Source organism: Penicillium atrosanguineum (genome assembly GCF_028827265.1).
Source record: "Penicillium atrosanguineum strain IBT 20685 chromosome Unknown utg000002l_segment0_segment0, whole genome shotgun sequence".
Taxonomy (NCBI): domain Eukaryota; kingdom Fungi; phylum Ascomycota; class Eurotiomycetes; order Eurotiales; family Aspergillaceae; genus Penicillium; species Penicillium atrosanguineum.
The window spans coordinates 3576477-3604112 of NW_026623134.1; the positions used below are offsets into that span (position 1 = coordinate 3576477).

The 27636-nt window shown below is 48.8% G+C and overlaps 10 protein-coding genes across 10 annotated transcripts; 5 read left to right on the forward strand and 5 right to left on the reverse strand.

Moving 5' to 3' along the window:
• Positions 1–542: 542 nt before the first annotated feature.
• On the reverse strand, positions 543–1304 carry N7443_003119 (uncharacterized protein; the record flags this gene model as incomplete). Its single annotated transcript, XM_056883175.1, has 3 exons — positions 543–560; positions 629–973; positions 1026–1304. 3 exons carry the CDS (start codon positions 1302–1304, stop codon positions 543–545), a joined length of 642 nt encoding a protein of 213 aa, XP_056745016.1.
• Positions 1305–4171: 2867 nt separating this feature from the next.
• N7443_003120 (uncharacterized protein) lies at positions 4172–6475 on the reverse strand (the record flags this gene model as incomplete). The annotated part of the gene is made up of 6 exons (XM_056883176.1): positions 4172–5555; positions 5609–5766; positions 5819–6016; positions 6065–6139; positions 6190–6315; positions 6365–6475. The coding sequence occupies 6 exons, from the start codon at positions 6473–6475 to the stop codon at positions 4172–4174; spliced, it is 2052 nt and encodes a 683-aa protein (XP_056745017.1).
• A 691-nt stretch (positions 6476–7166) lies between these two features.
• N7443_003121 (uncharacterized protein) lies at positions 7167–9081 on the forward strand (the record flags this gene model as incomplete). Its single annotated transcript, XM_056883177.1, has 3 exons — positions 7167–7366; positions 7419–7827; positions 7891–9081. The coding sequence occupies 3 exons, from the start codon at positions 7167–7169 to the stop codon at positions 9079–9081; spliced, it is 1800 nt and encodes a 599-aa protein (XP_056745018.1).
• Positions 9082–9891: 810 nt separating this feature from the next.
• Positions 9892–10925, forward strand: N7443_003122 (uncharacterized protein; the record flags this gene model as incomplete). Its single annotated transcript, XM_056883178.1, has 2 exons — positions 9892–10345; positions 10393–10925. 2 exons carry the CDS (start codon positions 9892–9894, stop codon positions 10923–10925), a joined length of 987 nt encoding a protein of 328 aa, XP_056745019.1.
• Positions 10926–11556: 631 nt separating this feature from the next.
• fpaI (putative methionine aminopeptidase, type I) lies at positions 11557–12959 on the reverse strand (the record flags this gene model as incomplete). Its single annotated transcript, XM_056883179.1, has 4 exons — positions 11557–11684; positions 11746–12292; positions 12352–12665; positions 12821–12959. The coding sequence occupies 4 exons, from the start codon at positions 12957–12959 to the stop codon at positions 11557–11559; spliced, it is 1128 nt and encodes a 375-aa protein (XP_056745020.1).
• Positions 12960–14084: 1125 nt separating this feature from the next.
• Positions 14085–14641, forward strand: N7443_003124 (uncharacterized protein; the record flags this gene model as incomplete). Its single annotated transcript, XM_056883180.1, has 2 exons — positions 14085–14438; positions 14489–14641. The coding sequence occupies 2 exons, from the start codon at positions 14085–14087 to the stop codon at positions 14639–14641; spliced, it is 507 nt and encodes a 168-aa protein (XP_056745021.1).
• Positions 14642–17119: 2478 nt separating this feature from the next.
• N7443_003125 (LEA domain protein) lies at positions 17120–20658 on the forward strand (the record flags this gene model as incomplete). The annotated part of the gene is made up of 2 exons (XM_056883181.1): positions 17120–20080; positions 20137–20658. The coding sequence occupies 2 exons, from the start codon at positions 17120–17122 to the stop codon at positions 20656–20658; spliced, it is 3483 nt and encodes a 1160-aa protein (XP_056745022.1).
• Positions 20659–20926: 268 nt separating this feature from the next.
• Positions 20927–21521, reverse strand: N7443_003126 (uncharacterized protein; the record flags this gene model as incomplete). Its single annotated transcript, XM_056883182.1, has 2 exons — positions 20927–21067; positions 21114–21521. The coding sequence occupies 2 exons, from the start codon at positions 21519–21521 to the stop codon at positions 20927–20929; spliced, it is 549 nt and encodes a 182-aa protein (XP_056745023.1).
• A 401-nt stretch (positions 21522–21922) lies between these two features.
• Positions 21923–23107, reverse strand: N7443_003127 (uncharacterized protein; the record flags this gene model as incomplete). Its single annotated transcript, XM_056883183.1, has 1 exon — positions 21923–23107. The coding sequence occupies one exon, from the start codon at positions 23105–23107 to the stop codon at positions 21923–21925; it is 1185 nt and encodes a 394-aa protein (XP_056745024.1).
• Positions 23108–23865: 758 nt separating this feature from the next.
• N7443_003128 (uncharacterized protein) lies at positions 23866–26628 on the forward strand (the record flags this gene model as incomplete). Its single annotated transcript, XM_056883184.1, has 1 exon — positions 23866–26628. One exon carries the CDS (start codon positions 23866–23868, stop codon positions 26626–26628), a length of 2763 nt encoding a protein of 920 aa, XP_056745025.1.
• Between the last annotated feature and the right edge of the window lie 1008 nt (positions 26629–27636).

The window sequence follows — 27636 nt, forward strand, 5'->3', positions numbered from 1 at the left end:
CTTTTGCAACGACTTTTGACCTTATCCACTGGTCAAGTGCAAGCTCGATTAATTCTGGTCTCCACGAAGGGGATCGTGATGAGCTGCCTAAATTGTGCAAGCTCGTCATCCAGACGTGGCATATTATTGTTGCCAGTTGGTGAAGCGTTGCTGCTGCCGGATCCGAGGAACTGCCAGGGCTAGGTATTATAGCCAAAACTCTATCCATATTGCCAGAATTGGGCGTGTCGTCAGATATGTAAGAGTCAAGCGGGGACTCTACTGGTAACGATGGTGGCCGTTGTAGCAACAATACTCTATAACTGTCCAACACAACGATCGCCTCTGAGAGTAATCTGGCTTGCTGAGATTGGGCGGCGGAGGCATCGGTAGGTAATGAGTCCATGCAAAAGTTGGCTATGTGAAACATGTTTGCGTGAAAAGCCTCATAGAGCTCAAAAGCTCTTCTGTTGCCGCTGCAGAGACCGTAAATTTCAAGTAAAATGAATGTCTTGGCAAAACTCAGCAACTCATCAAATGATTCTGACCTATTTTGCAGATATTCATTGAGAAGAAGCCGTCTAGAGTCATGGTATAACTTTTTCGCGACATCTATGGCACCAGGCGTGGCACAATAAAGCCCACCTACAGCAGCCATCGCAAGGAAAAGCTCTGTTCTAGTGCCTCGTTTTGCTTCAAAATCGGAGAATATGGCAAAACTGGCCGAAATGTGTCTTTTGGCCAGGTTCAGAAGTACGTTGATGACGTCTTCGTCATAAATGTTTAACTGTGGCGAGGTCGAATACCACCGCCATTTCTCTTCTTCAGGGAAAGAAGAGTTTCCTTCCGACGGTGTGTGCAAGTGACTTCTCATTGCATCTAGAGCGGTCTTCACCGAATGGTTGCTTGTGTCCATCAGGTCTGAAGTACTGATTGCCCAGATTTCATCCATTGGAGGGAAGTCGTCAAGCCCGTCCAGCCAGTTCCCGAGATACTGGGAAACGGTCAGCATACATTCGACGCTGGGGCATATATACGTGACGAACTGGTTGGTTGAGCAAGTCCTGCATCAAATCCAAGTTCTCCATGATTCCTTCCGTTTGCACAACGTCGCCTGGAAGGCCAAGTTCGACCCAAGGCTCGTTCGCGTTCCCTGAGCCAACCCACTCGTCGGCGGGTGAGGCTGGTACTTCGGAAGCGCGGCAAGAAATGTCCATGCTCGATTGGGAAAACAAAACATTTCCTGGTTCTCTGGATCTGAGCGGCGACTCAACTGAAGACATTCCAAGGTCGCTTGCTGTCTGTGGCGCAGGAGTTGGAGTCATTCTCTGTTCAGATGTCGTGAAATCACCAACAGGTACGGCATTCGAAGAAGTTAGCTCTTTGTTCCGAGGCCTACCAGGAGGTCTACTTGAGCTCGAAATTGTGCACCTTAGTGACTTGGCGTGGCAAGACTCGCAGGGTAGGGTGTTATTGCATTTCAACTTGCGTTTTCGACAATTGTCACAAGCCAGTCGCGACCTTTGTGTTTCCCTATTCTTCGGAATCTGCTGCACTGGAATTTGAAGCAGGGACTCTGTCCGTACGTCGTCTTCTGAATGGAATCTTCTCATATGCCTCGCCTGGACATCTCTGCGAGGGAATCCAATATTACACTGGGCGCATTGAAACGGTCGTTCACCACTATCTGACAAAGTTGTTAGCCTCAACAGCACCAGAAATCACAATAGACTTACTCACGAATTCTTTGATGACGAATTAGATGTTCATTTCGAGCAAAGGATCGCCCGCATATTTCGCACTATGTGCCGATTAGTTGCAGTGAAGCCACATCGGGAGTCGACAACCACCTACTGCTCGGTCTGGGAGACGCTGCTGCTCTATCGACATGATCTCGGTAAGAATGGCGCTGAGCTATGTGGAAAACTGCCTTTATGAAGTATTTTGCGGAGACAAGGATGTCTTCCTACCTCGGCGTCTCCACCTCGGGAATTATGAGTAAGCGAGTTGGGGTATTTCACCGAACACGTCATTGCTTGATGTATAACTTCATCCTTCGACACAGATCAAATCTCTGAGGCATGAACGTCAACTCACACAGCTCACACTGGCCAGTACAGTATAATCCGTCCCACCAAGATGTCACGTCAGCAGCCGAGCTCCCCAACCCAAGTCTTCTTTTGGACTTCAAAAAGGCCCTTATGTCAAGTGAAGATTCAGCCAGATGCGAAAAGTTGTTGCACGTGGACTTTAAGACTTGGGTAACTGGTATCCTGTCATTCTTGAACCTATTCGTTTCTAACGTCAGTTAAAAAGCATCCAGCGCCAGGGTTCACGTATCCCCTAGCACTCTTAGGCAATTTCCCACCACTTCCAAGTGATGACCGCATGACCCAACTGGCTCGAATCTTTTTGGAACGGTCTTCGAAACATATCTTCTTTGATCATCTTCCAAGGTTTGAATCATCTCGCGAAGCTGTTCATCCTCCACTACGTCTTGGAATGGCTTGTCTTGCGTCAATTATAGAGCGCGGTCCAGTTGAAGAACCTTATAATTTATTTTCAGCGGGCGCAAACCTCTGGGCCGTTATGGTGGAAATGGATAATACATTAGCCCGTTCTGTTGAAATGCTTTTAGCGGTATGTCACTCCATTCAAAGGCCGAATAGCGTTATTAATCTTCCTAAAGGCTGTCCTACTCATTCCTTACGGTGTTCTGGCGGACACGAAATCTCATAGAAGGATGACATCTCTCGTGTTGTGTTCAGCTTTAACAGTAAGTCATTTCATTCTTGATACATTTTTACTCATTCTGTTTGAAGATCGCTCGTCGTTTACGATTACACGACCACTCGCATCTGAGGCCTGAGTTTATCCAGCGAGTAGGATCACACGGGTATGTTTACTCATCGGATATGGCCATAGGTGAATTGAGACATCACACACTAACGTCGCGGCAGGGAAATATCATTTATCTGGTTGCTTTGGCTATGGGACGTTCTCTTTGCACTCCGTTCAGGGGCTTCATTGAACTTTGCCTCTCACGAGGTCTTGTCATTCATGCCCTCTACAACAATTTCGTTCCAAGATGTGTATCAGGATCTTCTTCATGAACCGGTCGAGCACAAACAGTCTCTGCTGTCTATCATAAATAGCTATTCGCGGGAACAAGCTGTTTTGTTACTCCTTGCTATTCTCTCCGACTCCATTACAATTCGGCGGTCTCTTGGTCAAGCCATCAACTCTGACAACCCCGCACAGATGGCTGCATCTAAGCACAATCCTTTCGTTCCGTTCTCCACGGAGACGGAGCTTCTTCGTGTGCAGAGCCAGCTTTTGATAGCATTGGATCGATGGCGCAGTAAATTCGAAGACACAATGAGCCCTGATATAATCGCACTCTATCACTATTGCAAGCTTTATCTTGCATGCCCCGTGATCTCCATATTGCCGAAACTTGCTCAATATTCACCTTCTTTTCAAAGTGAAATTCTATTTCCTCGGCATCATTCCAATGATATCATTATTTCGGCCGAATCAGTGAGACATGCATGGGCTTTGCTCGATATGGCGGCCATGTGCTCGAAGTCCGATGATGCAATTTGTTCGGCTTGGATGCCGATTGTTGTATTCCATGCTTCCATGGTGGTGTGGGCGGACATTAGTCTCAGCGAATCTGCTGAGAGAGAAAGAAATCCCAGCACAAGGGCATTAATAGCGTTCAAAGTCGAGCTTCAGGGGATGCCTTGGCCTTGTTGTAAAGTAATGACTGCGACTCTGGATAGGCTTATCTCCGGTAGGACAAAATAATGTGAGCATTTAATAATATATTGTCATGAAATTAATTTTTGTTTTTCTCCAATGGAAACACCCTACGAAGCAGGTCCAAACTTCAAATGGTATTGGGAGATTGGCGTAGCTTTTGACGACCTACTGAAACTTGTTGTATGTGAAGCTGCTCGCAAAAATCGAGATTGAAGCTGAGAAGAGACGAATGGACTAACAACATTTACGTAAACTTGATACAGATTGGGATGCAGGCAATAATATATGCACTCTCATTCACTTGCAATGGTAGGCAAGAAATTCAGGGCATGAAAAGTAGAACAGGAAAAACAAATTTGACTAGAAGAGTAACAGAAAATAATACCAATACCGGAAGCCGCACCCGGATGAATATCCCCCCTAGAATTCATTCAATTCTGAATGTATCTTGGAGGTCGGAGATGCCCTCACCTTCCACAACAACTCCCTCGACGAATTCAATGACTGGCAACTCCTCTAGTCTCTTGACAATATGGTGCATAGTTGGCAGTGCCTCCCAGTCCAACGAGTTAAAACTGATAGCGCCTTTGGTGGCTCGCAAACATTTTCCAATCTGCAAGAGGGCTTTGGGTGTATAGACAGAGTAATCCGCATCGGCGACTCCCTTCATTCCCGTCGCAGGAATATACTTGTGAACGAAAATGCCCTCCTCATCTTCGAGGGGCCCGTCATCCACAGGATATAATCCACTGAGCTCAAATGTAGCAAAACTTGCACCACGCCAATTAGCGTTCATGGAGAATGAGTTGGATGTACGTTTAACATCAATCTCTGCAAAGATTTTGGGCCACCCAAGCTCTTCCCTCCCGGTAAGGATTGGATCTGCAAGGTTTTCAAAGACCACGGGCAGAAAAGTGCCATTGAGGACTGTCCCATCCTGCTTAATGTATTGAACACCATGTAGACCTAGGGATAGAAAATCATAGCCTCTTCCTCCAAGCCAACTCAGGTTTTCGTATGCAGTGTGAGATAACGAAGCATATGCGACAGTGTCAACTGACCGGAAGCGATAGGATTGAGTAGGGAAAAAATTTTGAAGGAGCGTGCGCGATGTTTTGAATTTGAAAGTGGTCGTGACATAGCGAACGCTTCGGGTATCGTGGCGCTGACCTAAGAAGTCTTGTCGTGGCCCTGGAGATGGCCCAAAAGACACCGGCATGCGCCAGAACTGCGCGGGACTTCGCTTATGCATCCACTGCCGCAGGCAGCGGACTGAGTTGTGATGCTCGTCATGTGCCACATTGAAAACAAAATGCTCCATGACTTTCTCCAAGTTGTTGCTAGAGTCAGCCCGAACATCTTCTCCTGAAAGCCTGGTAAGAGATTGGACTTTCTCTGCCCGCTCCTTTCTGATCTCTTGATAAAGCTGAAGCCTGGCTGGTACATCATATCGCTTAGTACCTATGGGTAAAAGGACACCTAAGCACACGGCATCCTCAATGGCCTGAGCGCCCCCTTGGCCTTGGTGAGGTAGGAATGGATGCGCGGCATCCCCTAGTAAGGCGAAATGTCCTTTTGTCCAGCACGATATTTTGCCCATATCCATTAGTCTCCATACCTTCAGGGTGGCAGGGTCAGCCATCTTCAAAAGCTCCAGGACTCGGCTGTCAAACCCCTCAAATGCCTTAAGCAAATCTACCTGATGTCCCAAATCATCCCATGCGCCACTTACAGGATCAGGGTTTTGGTCAGGATATATACATACAAAGTTGAAGACGTCGCCCTTCCGCGTGGGATACATAATTATGCGCCTGCGTTTTTATCAGTTGACCGATAGCTTCCATGAGCAGCAGGGGTTGCAAACCTATCCGTTCCAAACCAAAACGCCAGATTCCCTTCCGTCTTGACAATATTGCGGAGTTTAGGGTTCTGCCACACGTCCTTCTTTTTCAAGAGGAATCTATAAGCACTCTTTCCGGAAGGGAAAGGTCGTTCCTCAGTGAGACCAACGCGGCTTCTCGACTGTGTCAGTGTCAAAAGATGTCCGAATTTTTGCAGAAAAGGCATTACTTACGTGGATCCCGTCTGCACCTATAACCACATCTCCGCTCACAGTAGTACCATCTTCTAGAGTGATAGTGGCGCTCTCCATATCCACATTGATGACCATCGAGGAAGTGTGGATTTTGGCCGGGTTTCCTACCCCCTGGTGGCATCCCGCAGCTTCTTTCAACTGGCTGTGAAGGTCGACTCTGTGCGCGAGAAGCCAAGACTGTAATATATCAGTTTCGAGCAAAGCGTAGATGTGGTCGCTACTTACATGCTGCCAACCCTTGTTCCGAGTGGCAAAGTCCGTGACCTTCATGTGAACCCCGGACTTATCGTATTCTGTTATCTTTTTCTCCAATCAGACTAAGGTCAGAAATCATATTGGATAATTCATACGTATCTCATCTCCACGGCACCGTCTTTAGCTGGGTCAACACCCAAATGCAGCAGTACACCATAGGCATTGGGTGGAACATTGATAGCAGCTCCAAGCTCGCTAATAAATCGCGATTTCTCGAAGACCTAGACGCACTTAGTCATGCCATCATACAAAAGATAATTAGGAACATACGTGGACATCATGTCCTTGCCGACGCAATGCTATGGCAGCGGCAAGTCCTCCCAACCCAGCACCAACGATAAGAACCTTCAGAGGCCCGGCTTCAACTGCTTCAATAACCATCATGAGAAATGCTGTAGATAAAATAGCTGCGGCAGAGCTGAGAGTCACGATAAGGCCCTTTAAATGGGATTTGTTGGGCCTTAAATTGCATGGACTCCGCAACAGTACGTTTCTACCATGACTTTTGTGTCTGGCTGCCCAGTTTCTCCAGACCGGCTTTTAGTGGGGTCATTTTGTCTTTATTCATAATAATGTCCCGGGTAAAAGTGAATAGTAAATGTCCAAAAAGAATCTCACACATTTCCCCACCTGTCTCCGTAACTTACCCGATCCTCCTCCGCTTTCAGATCACTTTTTGTCCAGAAGCATGACTATCTCAATATCTTGTGAGAACAAGAAGTAGCTATACTGGGAACGCTTGGATTGACAAACAAACACTGTGCAAGCAACTCAATATCTTGGGAACGGTAACTAGTGAATGACACTGCTAACCAAGATCCATCCTTGCAACACCAATACGCTAATAACAAAATATCCGGTGTGGAGACGAAGGGGTAACCCCAGGGGGAGTGGAATGTGGAGAGAGAAGAACACCTGGAAGATTTGTGGAGTCGAAGGCTCTGTCCGGGCTTACGCCTTTTAAGATGATAAGATGGCGCCATTATGTGTTCAAAAGCTAAGCAAGTATTTTCACATCAATCCTTCACCGTGTTCCTTTTGACTCCTTCCTAAAATCTCCACACGGCGAACCATGACGAAACAAGTCCAAGACATTTACCGAAAAGACGAAACGTCATTTGATTACATATACGAAGAAAATTCGACGATTGAGCTGAAGGACAATAAGGGCCTAGTGAGATGCAATATTTACCGGCCAAAGGGCCCAAGTGGCGCAACCTACCCTGTGCTGGTTACATACGGGCCATATGGCAAAGACATTCACTATTCACAGTATTATACAACGGCCCATTTCTCCAGGTCTGGTTACTGATGAAATTTTCAGGTTCCATGCTGAATCGTACAAAGATGTGGACGAAGAGCACCATTCACCCCACTCTGCGTGGGAAACTCCGGATCCTGGATTTTGGACTCGAAATGGATATGCAGTGGTACGAGCTGACGAGCTGGGCTTGGGCCAGTCTCCGGGTATCCTGGACACCATGTCTGGCAACACCAGTCGCGCTTTCTTCGACGTAATTGAATGGGCAGCTCGTCAACTGTGGTCAAGTGGAAAGGTCGGATTGCTTGGGATCAGCTACTACGCAGGCAGCCAATGGCGTGTTGCAGCACTAAGACCAAAGGGCTTGGCCTGTATCGTACCATGGGAGGGGATGTCCGATTACTATCGCGATAGATGCCGACATGGTGGTATCCTATCCAACTCCTTCATCGAATTTTGGTGGAACCGCCAGGTAAGTCAAATCTCAGGTTTTCGTGCTTGTGAATTGAGTGGTCCTGACCCTATCTTTATCCAGGTCATTACTAATCAGTATGGTCGCCCTGGAAGAGCGGCGCGGAATTGGGGTCCTGATACCATTGAGGGCGACTTGTCTCCGGGGGAGCTGCAACAGAATTGTAGAGACCAGACAGTGGACAATACTGAAGCTAGCTTCATGGATGACGAGTACTATGCTTCGCGGGAGTACAATATGCAGGATATTCAAGTCCCGTTCCTTTCCGTGGCAAATTGGGGTGGTATCCTTCTGCACCTGAGGGGAAATGTGGAGGGCTTTATCAATGCCGGGTCGCAGCTCAAATACCTTCGATTCGTCACCGGTCGGCATGATCTTCCATTTTATACCAAGGAAGGCGTTGAAATGCAAAAAAGCTTCCTCGATGCCTTCCTTAAGGGGGAAGACAATGCCGGATGGTCAACTGGAAAGGCGCCGAAAGTTGGTCTCGTTTTGCGCAAAGGTGACATTGGGTACAATAACGCGGAATCAGAGGAACTATACCCCAAGCGTTTTGAAACGGATTGGCCCATTCCGGACACGAAATATACCAAGTTCTACTTGACATCGGACCGCAAATGGATTGGCACTGGTCCCTGCCCGAAGACCGAGCATAGGACCCAAGTTTCATACAATGCCCTCGGGAACCTCAAGGCGCAGCATCTCGTTCAGTTTACTACGAGTGCTTTCACTTCAGAAGTTGAGTTTACCGGCCATGTCATGGCTCACCTCAACATTTCGGCGAGCAAGAATAGTCGTTCGTCTAAGTCTGGCCCCAGCGACATAGATCTGTTTCTCACAATTCGACACCTTGACTCGAAAGGCAAGGAGATCTTGTATACGGGCACTGTGGGCGACCCTGTCCCCATCACCAAAGGTTGGCTTCGTGCTAGTCTTCGAATGGTTAACGAGCAAAGTCCTCGCAGCAAACCGTGGTATCCTCACCGAGAGTACCTTTCTACTGAGGAAGCGCCCATTGTTCCCGGAGAGGTTTATCCGGTCGATATTGAAATCTGGCCAACGAACATTGTGGTTCAATGTGGTGAAAAATTGGTGTTTGAAGTCTCCTCTGGAGACACACAGGGTGCAGGCCTTTTCGAGCACACCTCCGCAGCAGATCGATCAGAGAAAAAGCTTCAGGGGATCAATTCCATCGAGTTTGGTCCAGGTCTGGAAAATTGGGTTCTAATGCCTTTGATACCCCCAAGAAAATAAATTTTCTGCTATTTGTGCTCATCAATCAACAAATCAAGTCATTTCAGTATCTGCAAACAGGATTCCCATCTTTCTGATAAAAATGCCATATTTGCCCAGCCCAGCCCGGGCGCCCTTTAGGAAGAATAGATATGCCCTATGAAGCTGTAGATTGAATATAATACGTATCGTTGAGTTTCTGAATATCAAGCGCCTTCTTTTTAAAAGATCTTAGGCCAATGCAGTATAAGTGAATTCAAGATGATATCTGTCTACAAGTGCCTACCCAAGGTTTTGGGAATCAGGCTATGACGGTGCGCTCGTGTCCATGGACTTGAGATCCCAAGTGGAAATAAAGCATGGCAATGGATATTAAAGGGCTGAAGTAATACCCATAAGATGATACTAATGAAGCAAGCGCCCATGTGATTTAGCATTTCGTGAGTCGTACAATAATCAACTAACACGAAAGATTAGGACTAGTACACAGTACGGGAATTTTCCTTCCTCCACATCTACCCCACCAGTTATCCGGATGATGTAAGAGATGGATGGAGCTATACCGTGAACGGCGGGTCCGTTGTCTCCAGTAGCAAGGTATCTGTTTCTCGGACTCAGTATTCGGCAACGAAAAGAATCTCGTATCCCTGGTCCTGTGGATCAGCGCTCGTGTTACCCCACATTGTGCTCCATGGCCCGAAGGAATATCCCGATTGACGACAGTATTTGAAGCACTATCAACCCATAACATGTCTGATCTGATATATCATTCCCCCTGCAAAACATTTACCAAATACCCTTCAAGTCACCTGCAACGATTTTTCGCAAACCATGATCGGCCAAGGCAAGATTCGGCTAGCACGTCTGGCGTATGTCCATTATGAGCATCAGGATCTTGAAAAATTCAAGCAGTTCGCTGGGGACTTTGGCCTGATCGAAGCACAATCTACGAACGATGTAGTTTACTACCGTGGATATGGGCAAGATCCATTCGCCTACATCGGTAGTCGTTCTAAGGATGGAGCCCCCAATGCTTTCAAGGGAGCTGGTTTTGTTGCCAAAACCCGTCAAGACTACGACAATGCTTGTGCGCTTCCTGGCGCTACCATTCGCAATGCTTCTGAGAGACCTGGCGGAGGCCATTTGGTCGTTGTTAAAGACCCAAACGGGTACGAAATGGAGGTTTGCTGGGGACAGACTGAAAATTCGGTGGCTTCTTGCCCCTTGTCGTCCGCCATTGGAGAACCAGCCCCAATGAATGGATCCTTTGACAAACCTAGGAAGGGTACATGATTCTGGTCCATTTAACGAAATATTACTGACGTTATATAGGCCAATTCATGCGATTTGCCCATGGCCCTGCAATGGTACATAAGCTCGGTCATTTTGGCTACATGACCGACAATTACGAGGAAACATGTGCCTGGTACTCTGAGTTGTTCAATTTCATCCCCACTGATATCCTTCTCTCGCCGGAGGACAAGAGTTTGGAAGTGGCGACTTTCTTCCGTCTCGACGTGGGCAAAGAATATGTCGACCACCATTGTCTGCTGCTGACGCGCGAAACTGGAGGCGGCACAAAGATACACCACTCTTCCTTTGAGGTAGAAGACATTGATACTCAAATTCTTGGGCATTACTGGCTTGGTGACCAGGGCTACAAGTCTCTCTGGGGGGTGGGTCGTCACACACATGGGTCCCAAATTTTCGATTATTGGAGAGACACCAGTAATTTTATAGTGGAGCACTACGCAGATGGAGATGTTGTTAATGACGAACTACCTGTGGATTATGCCGTGGCTGGCAATATGGCAGTCTGGGGTCCAGAGCCACCGAAGGAGTTCACAGCAAAGGCCAGCGCTTGATTGCTGGAGTCATGTCATGCTACTGTAGAAGTGAAGTTTATAGGGGATTTTGAATCAGCCAAATACTTTTCCTATACAAGGAGACATGATCAAAGTTTTAAGCAGCCTAAAGGGTTGATCATGTGTATCTATCAAAGATATAAACACTATATAGCAGCTCCATATAACTGATTTACTTCCAGATATAGCATTATTGGTCTTCAATATAGTAGTATTGAAATACAAACAGGATGGCCCCAGCAAGACCCACAACTGTGTTAGTGCATTATGCCTCGCACACATACAAGTCCTAGTCCAAATTTAGCGGCGCTTCCAGAAAACAGCCATGATATCTATTTCCCTCATTTTCCGGCAAGAAATGGCCTCCGACCTCTTTGCAGCGAGGAAATCCAGGCCACATCTTGAAGAAGCGGACTATATAAAAGCCAATCTCCCAATTTCATCGGCAAACAGGCTCTTTCATCAAAAAAAGTCTCATAGAAGATCACAGACCCGTCCACCTTAGGCCCCGGGACTTCTTGTAGGGCGTCGTACGCCAGATCAGAGAAGAAAAGACTAGACTGAAATATTGCGCCACTTATCACACCTGCAACAGGTGCCTATGGTAATGGGCATTGATCATGTCTTTTTTTTATTCTTTCGCTTCTCCATTCGTATCTTCGTTTGCAATCTCGGGTATCGGGATTGGCCCTCCTGGAGAGTTCTTCAGTCTCCCCGTCAAAACCTCCACACCTGTTTCTGTGACAAGCACAGTGTGTTCTAGCAATTCTCAAGTTAGTATCGAGACCCTGCAACTGGGCGCTGGAAAGTCTGAGCCTACCGAATTGTGCTGTCCGTTTGCCGTCCACTGTGACATTTGTCCAGTCATCTGGCCAGTAAACCTCTCGGTTCCTACCCAAAGCCAGGATCGGTTCAATCGTGAATGTCATCCCAGCTTTACATGTTCCCACAGCCTTGTTCTTCGCGTAGTGGGGGATCCAAGGAGGAGGGTGGAATTCCGAGTTAATACCATGACCGCCCCAGGTCTTCATGACGCCAAGGCCCCTGGAGGCTGCGTGCTTCTCAATAATCTTGCCAAATTCTCGAATCGGTACACCTGGCTTGATTATCTCGATAGCCATGTCCAAAGCCTGCCGTGTCGTTTCAATGAGTCTGATGGAGTCCGGGTCGGCTTTGGCCTTGTCACCAATGTAGTAGGTCTCGTTCAGGTCGGCGTGATATCCGCCGTGGTACAAAGAAATATCGAGGTTGAGGATGTCACCATCAAGAAGAACTCGCTGGTCGGGGATGCCGTGGCATACAACCTCATTCGGAGAGGTACACAATGACTTAGGAAAGTGGTTGTAATTGAGTGGGGAAGGATATGACTGCGTCACGGTTAGCCAAGCAACTTAGCATCCTTGACACAGGACTGAACCCCGCTCACCTCTCGCTCAACGCAAGCGTTGTGGCAGATTTCATCCAGATAATCTGTAGTCACACCGGGCTTCATCGCCGCAGCGGTTATGTCGAGTACCTCTCGAGCCAATCTGCACACCTTGCGCATGGCCTCCTGGCCCGTTGCATCTAAGATGTCCCACTTTGACTTGCTCAAGCGCATCTCACGCTTCGGGATGCCAGTCTCGGCCCAGTCGGGATGCTTGATCGATTTGGGTACAGGCCGTCGCGGGGAAAGTGGGTATACGGGTCTAACGGAGCCCGTGTATGGGTATGTGGGAAATGGGTTATAAGGTCCGCTTGCTGTATCGCAATTAGAAAATCAATTCATGGGTCACTGGTGCGTGCCGGCAGGACGAGGTGATTACCATTTTGTGTCTTGTGTATCGTTTTGTGTGTGGGCTGGATGGAATCAACGTTAGATTCCCGGCTCTAAGAAATTTCCGCGTGGATATAACCTGCCCAGTTCCTCTTGAAGCAGTCTTGAGAGCAGAAGTAACTGCTCTTGACGCTCAGCTTCAGACAAGTTGGGCATTGCAAGGTCCCAGCTTCATTGTCGCAATCGGCCCCAGAGCACTTGTTCTCGACATTAGACATCGTCGCGGGGCTTTGAGGCTCGTCCCCTGATGAGTCGCAGGAGAAGAGTTGGTTGTGAGTGTGAGTTTTCAGATTGTAGCTAGCTCATTGCACTTTTCCCAATGAAACTCACTGCGGGCCTGATCCGCTTTCACGTGATCATTGCCTGTGACCCACTTTTTCTAATTATATCATTAGCTCTAAATCCATTCCTGAGTACTTCTCCGTCTGATAGGTGGTTTAAATTATTCAAAGCATGTACCTTAAGTTGAAAGGTCCACTGGGGTGTTGTGATATCCGCTAGTGCGCCTGGCATAGCCGGCCTCAGATCTCAACTCGCCCATTCTACAGTCTTCTGATTCAATATATATAAACACCGACGCGATTAAAGCAACATATGCTAGGTGATAACAATGAGACTGTTTGATGTTAATCAGAATGCACTTTCACATTAGCTGTGCCTAGTCGTATAGATATTGATTTCTCTGCTGTTTCCATCATGCGCTTAGCTTCGAGGGATATCCCAGAGACCTACGCTATCTTGACGAAGCAAAAGAGAGAAAGTTTCAATGTCCACTTTAGTCAGACAAACTGCTTGCTCGCGTAGGGAACACGTTCGCCATGTACAGCGGTGATTGTCGCTTCAGTGTGCTAATGCTGGTAACAGATTTTGTTGCGCGGCAGAATATCAACCATAAGGATTGTGTATCCTAATTAGCGATTTTACTGCAACTTCAAAGGGCCTTCCAACGTAATCTAAATATCGTATTAATTTGCAGCTGTTTTTGAAATTAAATCAAGCATTTTCATCGACTTGTCACCGCTGCCTGATCGGTATCTTGGCATTCAGTCAAACCCGATCAACACATTCTACGCATTAACTTTTCGAGATGGCAGCGCCCTCATTTTGATATAGAGACAGACCCATCATCCTTCAATAAATTAGACTATATCCAGAACATTGTCAAGTGAAGTTCAAAAGGCGATAATGAAGATGAAGACCTTTGAGATGCGAAAACGGATCAGGCACCTCAGGAAGGCAGGAAGATTAGGGTACCCCGCATTGGAGACACCATATCCCTAGACCATTACGTCAAACCCATATCCATTCCATTCAATCCCTCTACATCTATCTGATCACACCAGATGTCTCCTAGAACGATATACTTGATAAGCTCCCGAAATACCGAAGCGCAGCGGTCGCACTTTGCAATATTTGTTCCTGCTGCTGAGCAGCCCGACCGAGGATCGTTAATACAAGCCGTCGGAGCACCTATGACAGGCTATATCCTAGAGTTAAAGCGCAACTATTCACCAAAGGATGATTCTACGGAGAAGTACACGATGATTGAGATTGGCCATGTCGACTCTATAAACATAGTCGATTCTTCCTCGAAAGTGAAAGAGAGCGACGGGGTTCCGCAAGGAAATATCGAGACTGTAGCGTCTCAGATACCTACACCCGGGATCAGCGATAACTTTCTAGCACCAGTCAACGATGTGAGGATTTTTACTTGCTGGCTTGAATAAGTACTGACATGGGTGGATAGATGACCAATAAGCGATGCCAGGAATGGACGATGGAGTATATTCGGCATCTTGTCGGTAAACGCCTTATCGAGCCCGAAGCTATCCAGATAGTTCAGTCCTGGCGGGACCCTCCAACCCACGCTATCGGGTTCCAGCCCACTGTTCGACGTTGACATATCTCGGCAGTACGGGTCGATATGTTATGCTTGAGGCTATGTGGAGTACCTAGTCGGGTTAGGTTCCAGCGTGTACGGAGATCTAGTTCATTTCTTAATAGACCTGATGCCTATTCTCGATTTTTGACATTTCATCTAATTGATTCTCATTGTCGCGCGTAAGCGTCAAGCTGAAAAATCATCAAGACGCGTCGACAAAGTGACGTGACCCGTCATTTTCTTTTCCGCTGGTGTTGGTTGCGATTTAATTCATCATACCTGGCATGCAAAGTTGCAGCCCATGGTATGTCACTTGTAGCCAAGAGAAAATAAGAACCATGGAAATGTAGAAAACGTGGGCATCGTGTTCTAGACGTGACGCCACACGTGAGGTCATTCAGCCCCGCGTGTGCACGTGACCGGTACAGGGCAGAAAGCCTTGAATCAATATCCAAGACCCGACTCGGAGCTGCTCTAGACAATATAAAACGAAACTCCACTCTGACTTAGAATTTCAAGACTTTCGCCCCCAGTTTCTAAATACAGTAGGACCTTTTGCGCGGCCCATAAAACTTGATTTACACCGTTAGCGCTATGCCAAACCTTGTTCGGAGATTTTTTAGCGGGTCAACCCACGCCGCCAACGGTCGCGGATCAATGCTGCCGAGATCGAGCTACGCATATAAAGAGTCTCCTGACACCTACACATGGAGGACACGATATCGCGGAATGTTCAAAAAGATTCCTCCAATAATGATAGTATCAATCCTGCCTTGAATTGGCACCGATGATATCAGTTATCGCTTGGGATGACTTGTGTGGCTGATGGCTCCACTCTAATAGATTAAAAATGATGAATCGCCCGATCGATCATGATCTCATACGGCCGAGACTCCGGTGGCTTGTGCTGCGCTCGACCCTCTTACTCTGCTCGAGTGGTATTTGCAGGGGGGTGCCTGGTCGTTGCGATCGGGCTTACCGTTGGCCCGGTGGAAATTAGCATACTATAAGTAAAGTGGCTATATCGTCATCGGTGCCCGCCTGCAGACTGCTTGCTACCTTGGCTACCTAGGGTATTCAGGTTATTCTCCAGACCGTCTCTCCGGTGTCTGGGGAAAAAGCTAAATCACCACGCGAGAGAGAGTATAGTTGCACTGTCTAACGCCTAGCGCCTACCTGTAACGTCTGATGTAATGATGATCGCAGATATTTAGCTGTGATAGGAAGTCTCGTCAATCAGGGATTCTCAGTTGAGGCAGCGAACCAGTCAGTGAGAATGAGCACTGAGCCACAGTAACAAGGACAGGGGCTGACAGGTTGTGACAGTTTGAGCGGAGGCAAACCAAGGCGGAAAGACTGGGGCAGGGGCCCCTGGAAATGTTCCAATCTCATCATGATTGGGTTACCGTTGTTTCATCAAAAGGGCCAGACTTATTAATTTCCGTGGTTCCCATGGCTTCCAACTTGCCGACCAGTCACTGACATTGAAGATGAATTCTCTTGCTGTGGCAATATGACAGGTTTTTGGAACGGCTTAAGGTACGCGTGTACAATAAAACCTGAATATTTGGCAGTTAGCTCCCCATGAAAATGCCAGAATGTAACATTTATTAAATTCTAATCTACATAGTCTCTACGTGTCGAACAATTTACATCGTAGTACAGAAACACGGGGCAGATCCTACGCAAGAATCCCAATCAGGCAAATAACGCAGACTGGTGCCCCCAAAAAAGAGTGGTACAGCAACAGAGCATCCGCGTCATGTTATACTCCATAGCACCACGTTGTACTCCACCTCCACCATGCTGCCACACCCGGATTTAGCCACAGCCCCATTCTGACACCCTGATTCGCGCTAGCCTACGCTACTTACCCGTATCGGCCCCAAGCGCGTCTCCATTCACCTGCACAGCTGATGGACCCGCTATTATGATGCCAACGATGATAGCAATGGCCACCCTGTGGCTTTGTGGCCACCCCTCACGCAGCTCTGAACCGTGCACCCTGCAGACGATGGATCCATCAACCGCCATCAACCGGGATTGGAGCAGGAGATGAAGCTAGCGATGATATCAATTGCTCATGACGTAGTAGGCTCTAGTCGCTGTGCCTGGTACCAAGGTGCTATGTACATTGTTACTGTGGCTTTGCAGGTTTGCTATGATATCAGAACCCCTGGGAGTTCATTTAAACAGTCGATTTTCTCTCGTGGACTATAATTCCATCAACTACTACTCTCTATTCCCAAAAGAACTTTGCATTAGTCTTGAACCTTACCTTCGGCCTAATTGTACATTATCTGTTACCCTGCCGAAGACTTACTCATATTGATACTTCACGACTTTTACGACGTCACTGTACCTGACACGACTGCTGAACGTTGATATCGAATATCACGAAAGATTTCTATACACATTGGAAATCTAAGACACACACACTTCTTATCCGATCTGCAAACTACACACCGGACTCCGATTTGAAAAACACATACGATCATGTCTTCCCCCGCTGTGAGCAAAGCTCCCCCCAAGCTCGGCTCGAAAGCTGGCACCCCTGCCAAGCTCCGCAAGGGCTCTGGATCCAGCGCCGCATCCAAGCCCTCCAGTGTCGCCGATAGCCCCAAGTCCTTGAAGAAGACCCCCGCGAAGAAGCTCACCCCTAAGGCCCCTAAGCCTATGGACGACGACGAAGATGAGCAATCCATCCCTGAGACGCCCTCTCCCAAGTCCAAGAAGAAGACCGCTCCTTCTGAGCAGCGCCGACCTATGTCTCCCGACGATGCCGCTTCTCAGGCTTCTGGCTCCGCTGCCCCTCTCGGTAAGGCTAAGGGATCCGCTGGAAAGCTTACAGATGGTGTCAACCAAAACGCGGAGACTCAAAAGAACAACCTCCCCAGCATTCCTTTGGACTTGGCCTCTTTGAAGGGTCTTGTTGTTGCCGATGATGGCCAGGTCCTCGGTAAAGAGGGCCAACCCATCGGAAAGGTTGTTGAAGGTGATCCCGAAGATCTCGCTGGCCAGACTGTTGGCGATGACGGAGAGATTGTCGACGAGGATGGAGACCTGATTGGTCGCGTGGACATTCTCCACGACGTCGCTGAGCAGGCTCAGAACCTCCCCGAAGACGCGCAGTCCAAGGCCGATGGGTCCCCGGAGGATGTACAGGCTAAGATCGGCGAGTTGCAAGAAAAGGTTGCCACTGACCTTGCTCAGCTCGAAGGCTTGACTGTCTCCGACGGTGGTGTTATCAAGAACACTGCTGGTCAGGTTGTTGGTAAGATCACCGATGGAAACCCCGAAGATCTCATTGGATACACTCTCAATGACGATGGTGAGATTGTTGATGATGAGGGCGACGCCATCGGTCGCGTTGAGCTTGTTCCTGTCGAGGAGCAGAAGAAGGCTATTGATGAGGCTCTTGGCGGTGGTGCTGAGCTGGTCAACGGCGTCAAGGAGGATGCCGAGGATAACTTCGAAGATGCCGAGGACAACCTTGACGTCGATGAGGCCAAAGACGCTGAGGATGCCGCCGACGTCGACGTTGACGATGCTGCTGATGAGGCTGGCGACGCAGTCGACAAGATTCAGGAAGATGCTCCCGATGTCGATGCCAAGGATGCTTCCGAGGATGCCGTCGATCAGGCTGAAGACGCCGCCGGTGAGGCTGGCGATGCTGCTGATGAGGCTAAGGAGGATGCCCCCGACGTTGATGCCGAAGACGCCGCCGAAGACGCCCAGGGCACTGCCGAGGACGCCGCCGAAGATGCCCAGGACACTGCCGAAGATGCTGCCGAAGATGCCGCCGAAGACGCTGAGGTCCGCATTCCTGACATCAACACTCTCGAGGGTCTCACCTGCAACAAGCGTGGATATGTCATCGACCAGGAAACCGGCAAGCCTGTCGGCGAGCTCATCGAAGGTGACCCCAAGAAGATCTCCCGCCTTGGAGCTACCCTTGATGATAAGGGACAGTTCTGGGACAACAAGGGTAACGTTCTTGGCAAGGTCAAGGCACTCCCCATCGAAGACGGCAAGGATGAAGAGGGACCTTTCACCGGTCTCGAAGGCCTCGTCGTCGCTCAGGACGGCTGGGTCGAGGACGAGAACGGCACCCGCGTGGGCCAGCTCGTTGAAGGTGATGCCAAGAAGCTCCTCGGTCGCGGCGTGGATGAGGATGGCGAAATCCTCGACCGTCACGGCAGTGTTATCGGTCGTGCCGAGCGCTACGAGGAGCCTGAGCCTGAGGCGGAAGAGGAGGAGGCTGGTCCTGATCTCTCTGCTCTGAACGGTCTCTCCTGCAACAAGGCTGGCTATGTCATCGGATCAGAGGGCTTCCCTATCGCTCGCGTTGTCGAGGGTAACCCCAAGGAGCTTGCCGGCAAGAAGATCGAGGATGGTGAGATCTATGACGGCAAGAAGGTTGTCGGCCGTGTTGAACTCATTCCCGAGGACGAGCTCGAGAGCAAGCCCGAAGGTCCGTTCGCTGGCATGGATAGCCTCTTCGTGAACAAGGATGGCTTCGTCGAGGATGACGAGGGTTCCATTGTTGGTCAGCTTGTTGAGGGTGACCCCAAGAAGCTCCGTGGTCGCGCCGTTGACGAGGATGGCGAGATCACCGACAAGTACGGCAACGTGAAGGGCCGAGCTGAGCCCTACGAGGCTCCGCAGGAAGAGGCTCCCGCCGAGACCGACCTTTCCGTTCTTGAAGGCAAGGTTGTTAACAAGTCCGGAAAGGTCGTTGACCCGGCTACTGGCGCTGTCTTCGGTCGCGTTGTCGAGGGTGGCAAAGGCCTTGCTGGTCGCAAAGTTGATGGCAAGGGCCAGATCTGGGGTGACAATGGTCAAGTCATCGGCCGTGCTGAGCTCATCCCCGGCGCTGAGGAGGAGAAGGCTGAGGGTCCCTTCTACGGCTTTGACAACGCTGTTGTCGGCAAGGATGGTAACGTCGTGTCCGGCGAACAGATCATTGGTCGTCTGATTGAAGGCGATGCTAAGCGTCTTGTTGGTCGTCCGGTTGATGAGGATGGTGACATCTCTGACAAGAATGGTAACACCATTGGCAAGGCCGAGCGCTGGGAGCCCGAGGAGAAGAAGCGTGATGTCAACCCCATGTCTGGCCGCAAGGTCAATAAGCAGGGTGAGGTTTACGATGCTGATGGCGAGCTCATTGGTAAACTGACCGATGGCAACCTCGCTACTCTCATCGGTAAGACCATTGATGACAACGGCTATGTTGTTGACAACGATGGTAACCGCATTGGCGAGTGCACTCTTCTCGAGCACATCCCCGAGCCCGAGCCCGAGGCCGAGGAGCCTGAAGAAGAGGAGGGTCCTACTCCTGAGGAGCAGCAGGCCGCCGCTAAGGCTGAACAGGACCGTCAGCTGGCTGAGCGTATGGGCCACATCCTGCGCCAGACCCTGGAGCAGGTCAAGCCTGTTTGCAAAATGATCCAAGAGGTATGTTTCGATCCGAATATTAAGAACTTTAGGAACTGCACTAACATGCACCCCAGAAACTCGCGGCTGCAGAGCGCAAGCCCAAGGAGGAGCTTGATGAGGAGAAACTCGTCAAGGATGTCAAGCCCCTCCTCGAGGAGGCAGGCCGTATGCTCCAGGAGTGTAATGGCTCGATCCGTGCCCTTGATCCCGATGGACGCATCGCCGCCACCGCTAAGGCGCGCGCCCAAACTCGCGATGCTACCCCCGAGGAGTATCAGCTCGCTGAAATGCTGAAAGAGTTGACCGAGACTGTTGTCAAGACCATTGACAACGGCAAGAAAGCCATCGCCGACATGCCCCATGCCAAGAAGAAGTTGAACCCTCTCTTCGCTCTCCTCTCCGAGCCCTTGTTCCAGATTATTGCTGCTGTTGGCTTGCTCCTCAGCGGTGTTCTTGGTCTGGTTGGTCGTCTCCTTGATGGTCTTGGTCTTGGTGGTTTGTTGAAGGGTATCCTTGGCGGCCTTGGTCTTGACAAGTTGATCGATGGCCTTGGTCTTGGTAGCTTGACTGGTGCTCTTGGACTTGGTGGAAAATAAGCAGTCGACTTGATTTATTTGACAACGCTGGCGTCGTTCAAAATGGTTGGCCTGTTGTTTTGATATTTCTGTTCGCTTCTATGCCTTTGTTTCTAGCCTCTGTATATGCGTGACTGTTTTGAATATGTTTGCTTTTTTTCATGTTTGTCTCTTCTTTTACTATCTTAGTGTACGAGATTAATAATTGATTCGACATTTTCACTTTCGAATTTTTTAAAATGAGAATTCCATTCTTAACGAGCTATTCACATCCTTCGCCATTCAATGTTCATGAAATATCCTTCCGCATAAAGATAGCCTTTGTGTCCCACTTCTTCCCATTCCTATCCGTGACATCGAAAAAGTTCTGCACAATCTTGATTCCTCTGTAACCCCGTCTACTATACCAGTCCTGGTTGACAATCTTTATCTTTTAGTATAATTCTCTTTAAAATGACCGCCACACTCTTTCTTACCTTCGGTACAGCCCCATACCTCGCCTTAGCAAACTCCTCCCTAACCTGATCGCCCCCCTCGACGGTAGATAACATCAGTGTCTTAGCCCATAGGGGCTCTTTAACAACCATAGCCTCGACTTCATCCATAGCCGCGCGCCCTGTTCCCTTGCCCTGGACAGAATGCCGAATAAAGAATGATTTGATCCAAAAGACGCCTTCAGTTGGGATGTCGAGGTCAATATGCTCCGCTTCCTTATTTTTTGATTCCAAAGAGATATGCCCAATGGGTATAAAATCTGTCTGCGAAGATTGGCGCGGTACTGCGTTGATGGATGCAGCTGTGTCTATCAGACTCTGGCTTTTCTCTTTCTCTGACTCATCGGATGGAAGGACCTGGTATTCGCTGTCAACATTTCTGATGTTCATAAATCATACTAAACCAGATAGCAGTATATAAAAAGGAACGGACAATCCAGTATATGCACTTCTCGCCTTTGAGCTGTGCATCTTCTCAAATTCCGTGGACCTTATTCAAATCCCAGGAGCATTCCACGCGCTGTTTGTACAGCCACTCCCGGTGGAGCTCTGATAGAGGATCCCAGGGAATCAAGGTCACATTCGATTTTGAGACCATTTTGAGAGTCCAAGGCAGTTGCGCGACGTGAAAAAGAGTATTCTAAGTGTCTTGGAGGGGTTTTCAGTTTCTAATCTGACTGTGTTGCGGACAGGGCGCACTATCGAGACTAAGCCATATCGAGAAGGTAGCATAGATTAGAAATCAATTGGAATGCGGGATCTGGATATCCTTAAGTTGTAGACAAGTATATCTAACAGTATGAGACCTCTGACTCGGGATGGAAATAACCTTGATCAACGAAATACTCGTAGTTCCAATAGTCAGCCTGGGTGCCCTGGCCATCGACGGTCGCATTTCCATAAAACTTCCACGTCCAGTATGCCTCCCCTTGCGTATACTTGTGGAATGCGGCAAGTCCGAAGTTGAAGTTACATTCGCGCAGCGCAAAGCTGTTGTTGTAAAGCGATTGTATTGACCATTCACCAACAAAGACAGGAAATTTGCCATCTCCTGGAGACGTTTTGGCATCCGAGAAAATATAAGATGGCTCGTTCTTGGATGTGGTTTCACGGCCAGCAAAATAGTAATTGTGAACATCAAAGGCGATGTTATCACCTCTGGAAAAATTTCCTGACCAGAACTTCTCTCCTTGGAAACAGTCCTGGAACATGATTGGGATGCGATGGTTGACAGCGGCAACGCGATCGAGAACAGCCTTGTAGTATTTCAACACCCAGCTTGCACCTGATGATGAAAGAGCTGCTGATGTACCAAATACAGACAAGTCATTATTGTCGGCTGCTTCGTTGAGAGGTTCAAAAGTGAAGTATTCAGGGTATCCGGAATTCTGGATGAACGAGAGTACCGCATCAACGACTTTCATCGAGTAGTCAAAATTTGTCTGGTTATGAAACCACCCCCAATGACCAGCAGCTTCACCGATAGTCAATCCATTGATTCCACCAGGCAAACCATGCACATCGACAACGATATGCATGCCATATCGCTTGATAGCATACGTCGCAATCTTCTTCAAATAGGTAGTCTGCTTGCCCGAGTAGAGTTCAGAACCCGGGAGCTTGATCCAAGCAGCATATGTCGTTGGGACTCTCAAAAGTGCGATTCCCGACTTGGCTGCCTTGTCAATATCGGCTGTGGTAATCCAAGTCGCGTAGCGATGCTCCAAGACTGGCCCACATTGTGATCCGAGATTCTCGCAGAGACCCCACTCGTCAGACGCGCCTCCAGAATATCTAGCCCACCAAGTAGTATCAATGGTTGATTCTTGGACGAGCCAGCCTCCCAGGTTGACGCCGTATGCTTTGAAGGTCTTCCAGTCCGTGTATTTTGATTGTTGAGCTTGGTGTGTGGGAACGGCCACGGCAGTAGATATGCCAAGCGCGGCGACAAGGAAAGACAATTTGAGAATTCCCATGGCCGACCTTTATCTTTTTAGATATCGTTTGTATGATGGATAGTCTTTTGAAAGGCTACACAAGGCTTTTATGTTAGGTTGTCTTGGCCAGTGGCGCGAAACGATGGTCCACAACAAACGGCTTTCCCGAGATCGACCATGCCAGGAAATTACAAGACTACGTTAGTGGTGTTTCATATATAAAAGTGTTGGCAACTATGGCAGTCAACTGTGGGAGTATTACAGGCCATGTGAAGTAACGGGAAATGTAGATTGTTTAGTCTGTGCTACTGCTGTCTTGCATGCATGGCATCTGCGATATCTTGAGGTCGAATCCCTCCTCAAGGAACCCACCATGTCAGCAAATGCGGCAAGGAATTTGCTCGCTAGAGAGATAGGCCGCGCAATTAAAATGCGGGGAAAATTGATGCGAACTCTGCAGGGTCCAGGTTGCGGGATGTGGGGAACGCCGAACCGCGGCAAATCTTCGGCATTTTATGTGCTTTTCGCTCTCCTGCTGCCGTTTCTGGTTTTGCAAATTTGATACTCTAGATTGGTTGTGGCGTTTTCTATCCTCGTCAAGCTTACTGTATTTGGTAAGAATGCGCAAAGCTCGGGGTTATTCATTCCGAGCAGCTCGCCGAGCTGACTCCACTCGGGATTCCCGACCTGTCGTGCGCCGTTCGATGATCGCAGGGAAACATCACACAACGATTTTGGTGTTCAAGGGGCTCTCATTCCAGATTTGGCAGTAACATAGGCCACCCTTTCTGTTCATGATGGAGTTTCTTCGGTGCGGCATTCATGGATTTCACGAGGTTCTCGGCATCGACGCCGATGAAATACGCTTCTACTGGGTCCTGGGAAACGGCCACGCCGATGCGGTCCAAATTGCACACCGAGTGATTCTCTCCACGGACTCAAAATCGCTTGAATCCGATATCTCTGAGCCATCCTCCCTCGAATGGGACTCCGGTCGCATTGAAAACAATGAGCAGAGAAACATCCTCTGCAAGCCTTCTGATGGCTTCAAGTCCACATGCAGTTACTTTTGGAAAGTGACAGTATGGGACCAGAACGACTATCCCTATTCCAGCTCAGTCCAGCACTTCTTCACGGGATATCCCCGTTCCCGACTTTTGCCTCCCTATAGCATGAACCAAACATACATGCCACATTCTAGTCTCATATTCCGCACTTGGTTTGAGGATGAGGCGAATCGGTGGAAAGCCGTTTGGATCGGCGATGGAGGGGACAAGCCTATCTATCTTCGAAAGTCTTTCAAGCTCGCAAGACCACCGACTCGAGCCATCCTGTTCGCCTCTGGCTTGGGTCACTTCAATATGAGTGTCAATGGCGACCCCGCTTCAAACCATCGACTAGACCAGGGTTGGACAAACTACCACAGACGAGTCCAGTTCACCTCTTACAATGTGACTGACAAACTTGATGCCGGAGAGAATGTCCTGGGCGCCCATGTAGGCAATGGATTCTACGCCGGTGACAAGGGAGGAGACGATCGCTTTTTCTGGCCGATGTACGAAGATAACACGTACGTCCGGTACGGAAATGAACTCTGCTTCTTCTGTGAGCTGCATCTCTTCTATGAAGATGGAATACATGAGACCATGATCTCAGACCCCACATGGTCAGTTCGGAAGAGCGCAACAACACTGGCGAATATTTATGCATCGGAGAATCACGACCGTCGTCTATACCCTGCAAACTGGGACACACCTGGTTTTGATGCCAGTAGCTGGACACCTGCAAAGCCGTTAACAGGGCCTCGGGGCCATATATTCTACCAAACTCAGCCGCCAGTTGTGCTTCATGAAACATTCGAGCCTGTCAATACATACAGCCCTAGACCTGGAGTCGTGTGTTTTGATCTTAGTCAGAACGCATCGACAATGGTGAAAATAGTCGCCGAAGGACCCGCTGGTTCCGAGATTGTTGTCCGATACTCCGAGACTGTAAGGGAAGACGGAACCGTTCTCATGCCGGACCCATTATTCAAAGAATTCGAGACTGGGGTCTTTTCCAAAATCTACCTTGCCGGTACTAACCAGCCAGAGACCTGGGAACCCGATTTCTGCTTCACCAGCGCGCGCTGGATCCAAGTGGAAGGTGTCTCGCTCAATGCAGGCGAAGGTCTCCCAGTCATCCACTCCGCCGTGGGTCGCCACATTTCTTCCGCAGCCAGGAGACTCGGCACCATGAAGACAGACAGAGAAGACGTCAACTCTCTTCTGAACGCCCTCTACTGGACCTTCAACAGCAACCTTTTTAGCTACCACACAGACTGTCCGCAAATCGAAAAGTTCGGCTGGTTAGAAGTCACCCACCTCCTGGCACCAGCAACTCAATATATTCGAGACATGGAGTCACTATACACCAAGATTCTGGACGACATTCTTGATGCTCAGGAGCCGAGTGGTCTTGTTCCTACTATGGCCCCCGAAATTCGGTATATGTGTGGCCCGCTTCATGACACGATTACCTGGGGTTGTGCGTTGTGTCTGTTACCCGACATTCTTCTTCGCTATTACGGATCCACGCATGTCATTGCAAAGATTTTCCCTGCCGCAGTGCGGTATATGGAGTACATGCATGGCAAAGAACGGAAGGGCGGGCTAATTGAGCATGGCCTTGGAGATTGGGGCCGTGACATCGCCTTCGGAAATCACCAAGCCAATATCGAGACCGCAATTTACTACAAGTGTCTTCAATGCGTGGCAATGATGGCTCGTGAGCTTGGGAAAATGGAAGAAGCGAATCGATTCAAGAAGTGGGCCGCGCGGATTTACGATGTATACAATCGCCATCTCCTCGTGAAGGATGATAGTTCGCGTCCGTACGTGTACTACACATCATTGGATAACTTCCCTTCCCGTGATCGCACCGCTATTGCCCAGGCAATGGCCTTGCAATTTGGTTTGGTTCCTGCTGAGCACAAGAAGGACGTAATGGCTGCATTCATTGATGATGTGTCAGACGGGAAGATCCGGGCAGGAGAGATCGGATTGCGGTTCCTATTCAACACTCTCGCCGATGCCAAACGACCTGATCTCGTGCTACAAATGGCCAGACAGGAAGAACATCCCTCTTACATGCGCTTCCTGCGCCGTGGGGAGACTACATTGCTGGAATTCTGGCAGGATGAGTGTCGAAGCAAGTGCCATGATATGTTGGGAACTATCTATGAATGGTTCTATGCTGCTGTTCTGGGATTGAAGCCGATTGAGAATGCTTATCGGAAGTTTGAGGTTGATCCTCCTTATGGGTCTGAATTTGGCTTTGTTGAGGGATCGGTTGATTGTCCATTTGGAGTGATCAATATTGACTTTACCCAGGATCTTGATAAAAGACTTGTCACTTTGAAGCTCACAGTTCCATTTGGAACTACGGCTGTGGTAAGGCTTCCTGGCCAGGCAAGCCAGGTAGAGATTCTACTGGACGGTGAAGAAAAGCTGGAGAACCTGGCACGAAACGGTCATGTCGAGGTTGGCCATGGGTCTTACACTATCACTATCCAATTATAAAACCAGGAAAATATAGCTCAGTATCTATACTAGTTGTGTAGAATGAAACATCTGCTCTCTATTCAAGCTCTTATTCAATGCTGATGTTTCTACAGCGTGACTAGGAATATGATACAAACGATTCGAAAGAGGCGGTGATGACTTATCCCTTCAGACTTATAACCTTGAAAAGAACAAGAAGAGGTCTTTAACAGATTTGTGAAGATTTAAAGAGCGTTGTCTATAAGGAAAAGCAGAATCAAGTGTGTAGGCCTATTGAGAATTTCTTCTCGGTCGGCTGGTGAACCAATGAATCATCTACCCACTCATCGGTATTTTTTACTTGCTGTTCATTAATTGACATGGCAGTCACCGTAGCCTATTCTCGATTCTTCTCCCTGAGTAGCATCAAATCCGCTCGGGGAGATTACAGAAGAGGTAAATGTTCCGGTGACATACCGCATCATTTTAGACCGAGCCAGGTCGGCACCCGTGGAGGCCAGGTACTGGTAATGTGCCCACATTCCGCAGGTCGCGTAATGTTATACCGTAAAAATATCGGCATGACACCACAGGAACCCTCAAGCGACAATCTGTTGGAGAATTCTACCTGAATTACGAGACCGGGCTTAGCACCGAAGATGTGATTGACTAAGTCTTGGTGGCGTCCCTTGATGTGGACCTATTTTAAACCCCATGGCGGAATTGCAGAGGCCTGGGGGCCCCGGTTCAAGTGCCTTCTAATTCTCAATTTGTCTCACGAGGCCAAGCTCTCGGGGAAATCTGCACCGAAGGCTTGCTTTTTTCCCGAGCAACGGTCTTTTTCTCGGCATCAAAGTAGATTTGTAGTCGGGAATTCCGAATCATATGCCGTGGTCACGCAGACTCGCCCCCCGCTAGCTACACTAGTGTGAAATAGAGTAAAATACAGTCCTATTTTCTGAGTGACCGGGGCCCCCGCTTTCTAGGTTTTTGGGAGCCGTATAAGATATCCCCGTGGGGAGATCAACTTGAGGCCCATCGTGCTGT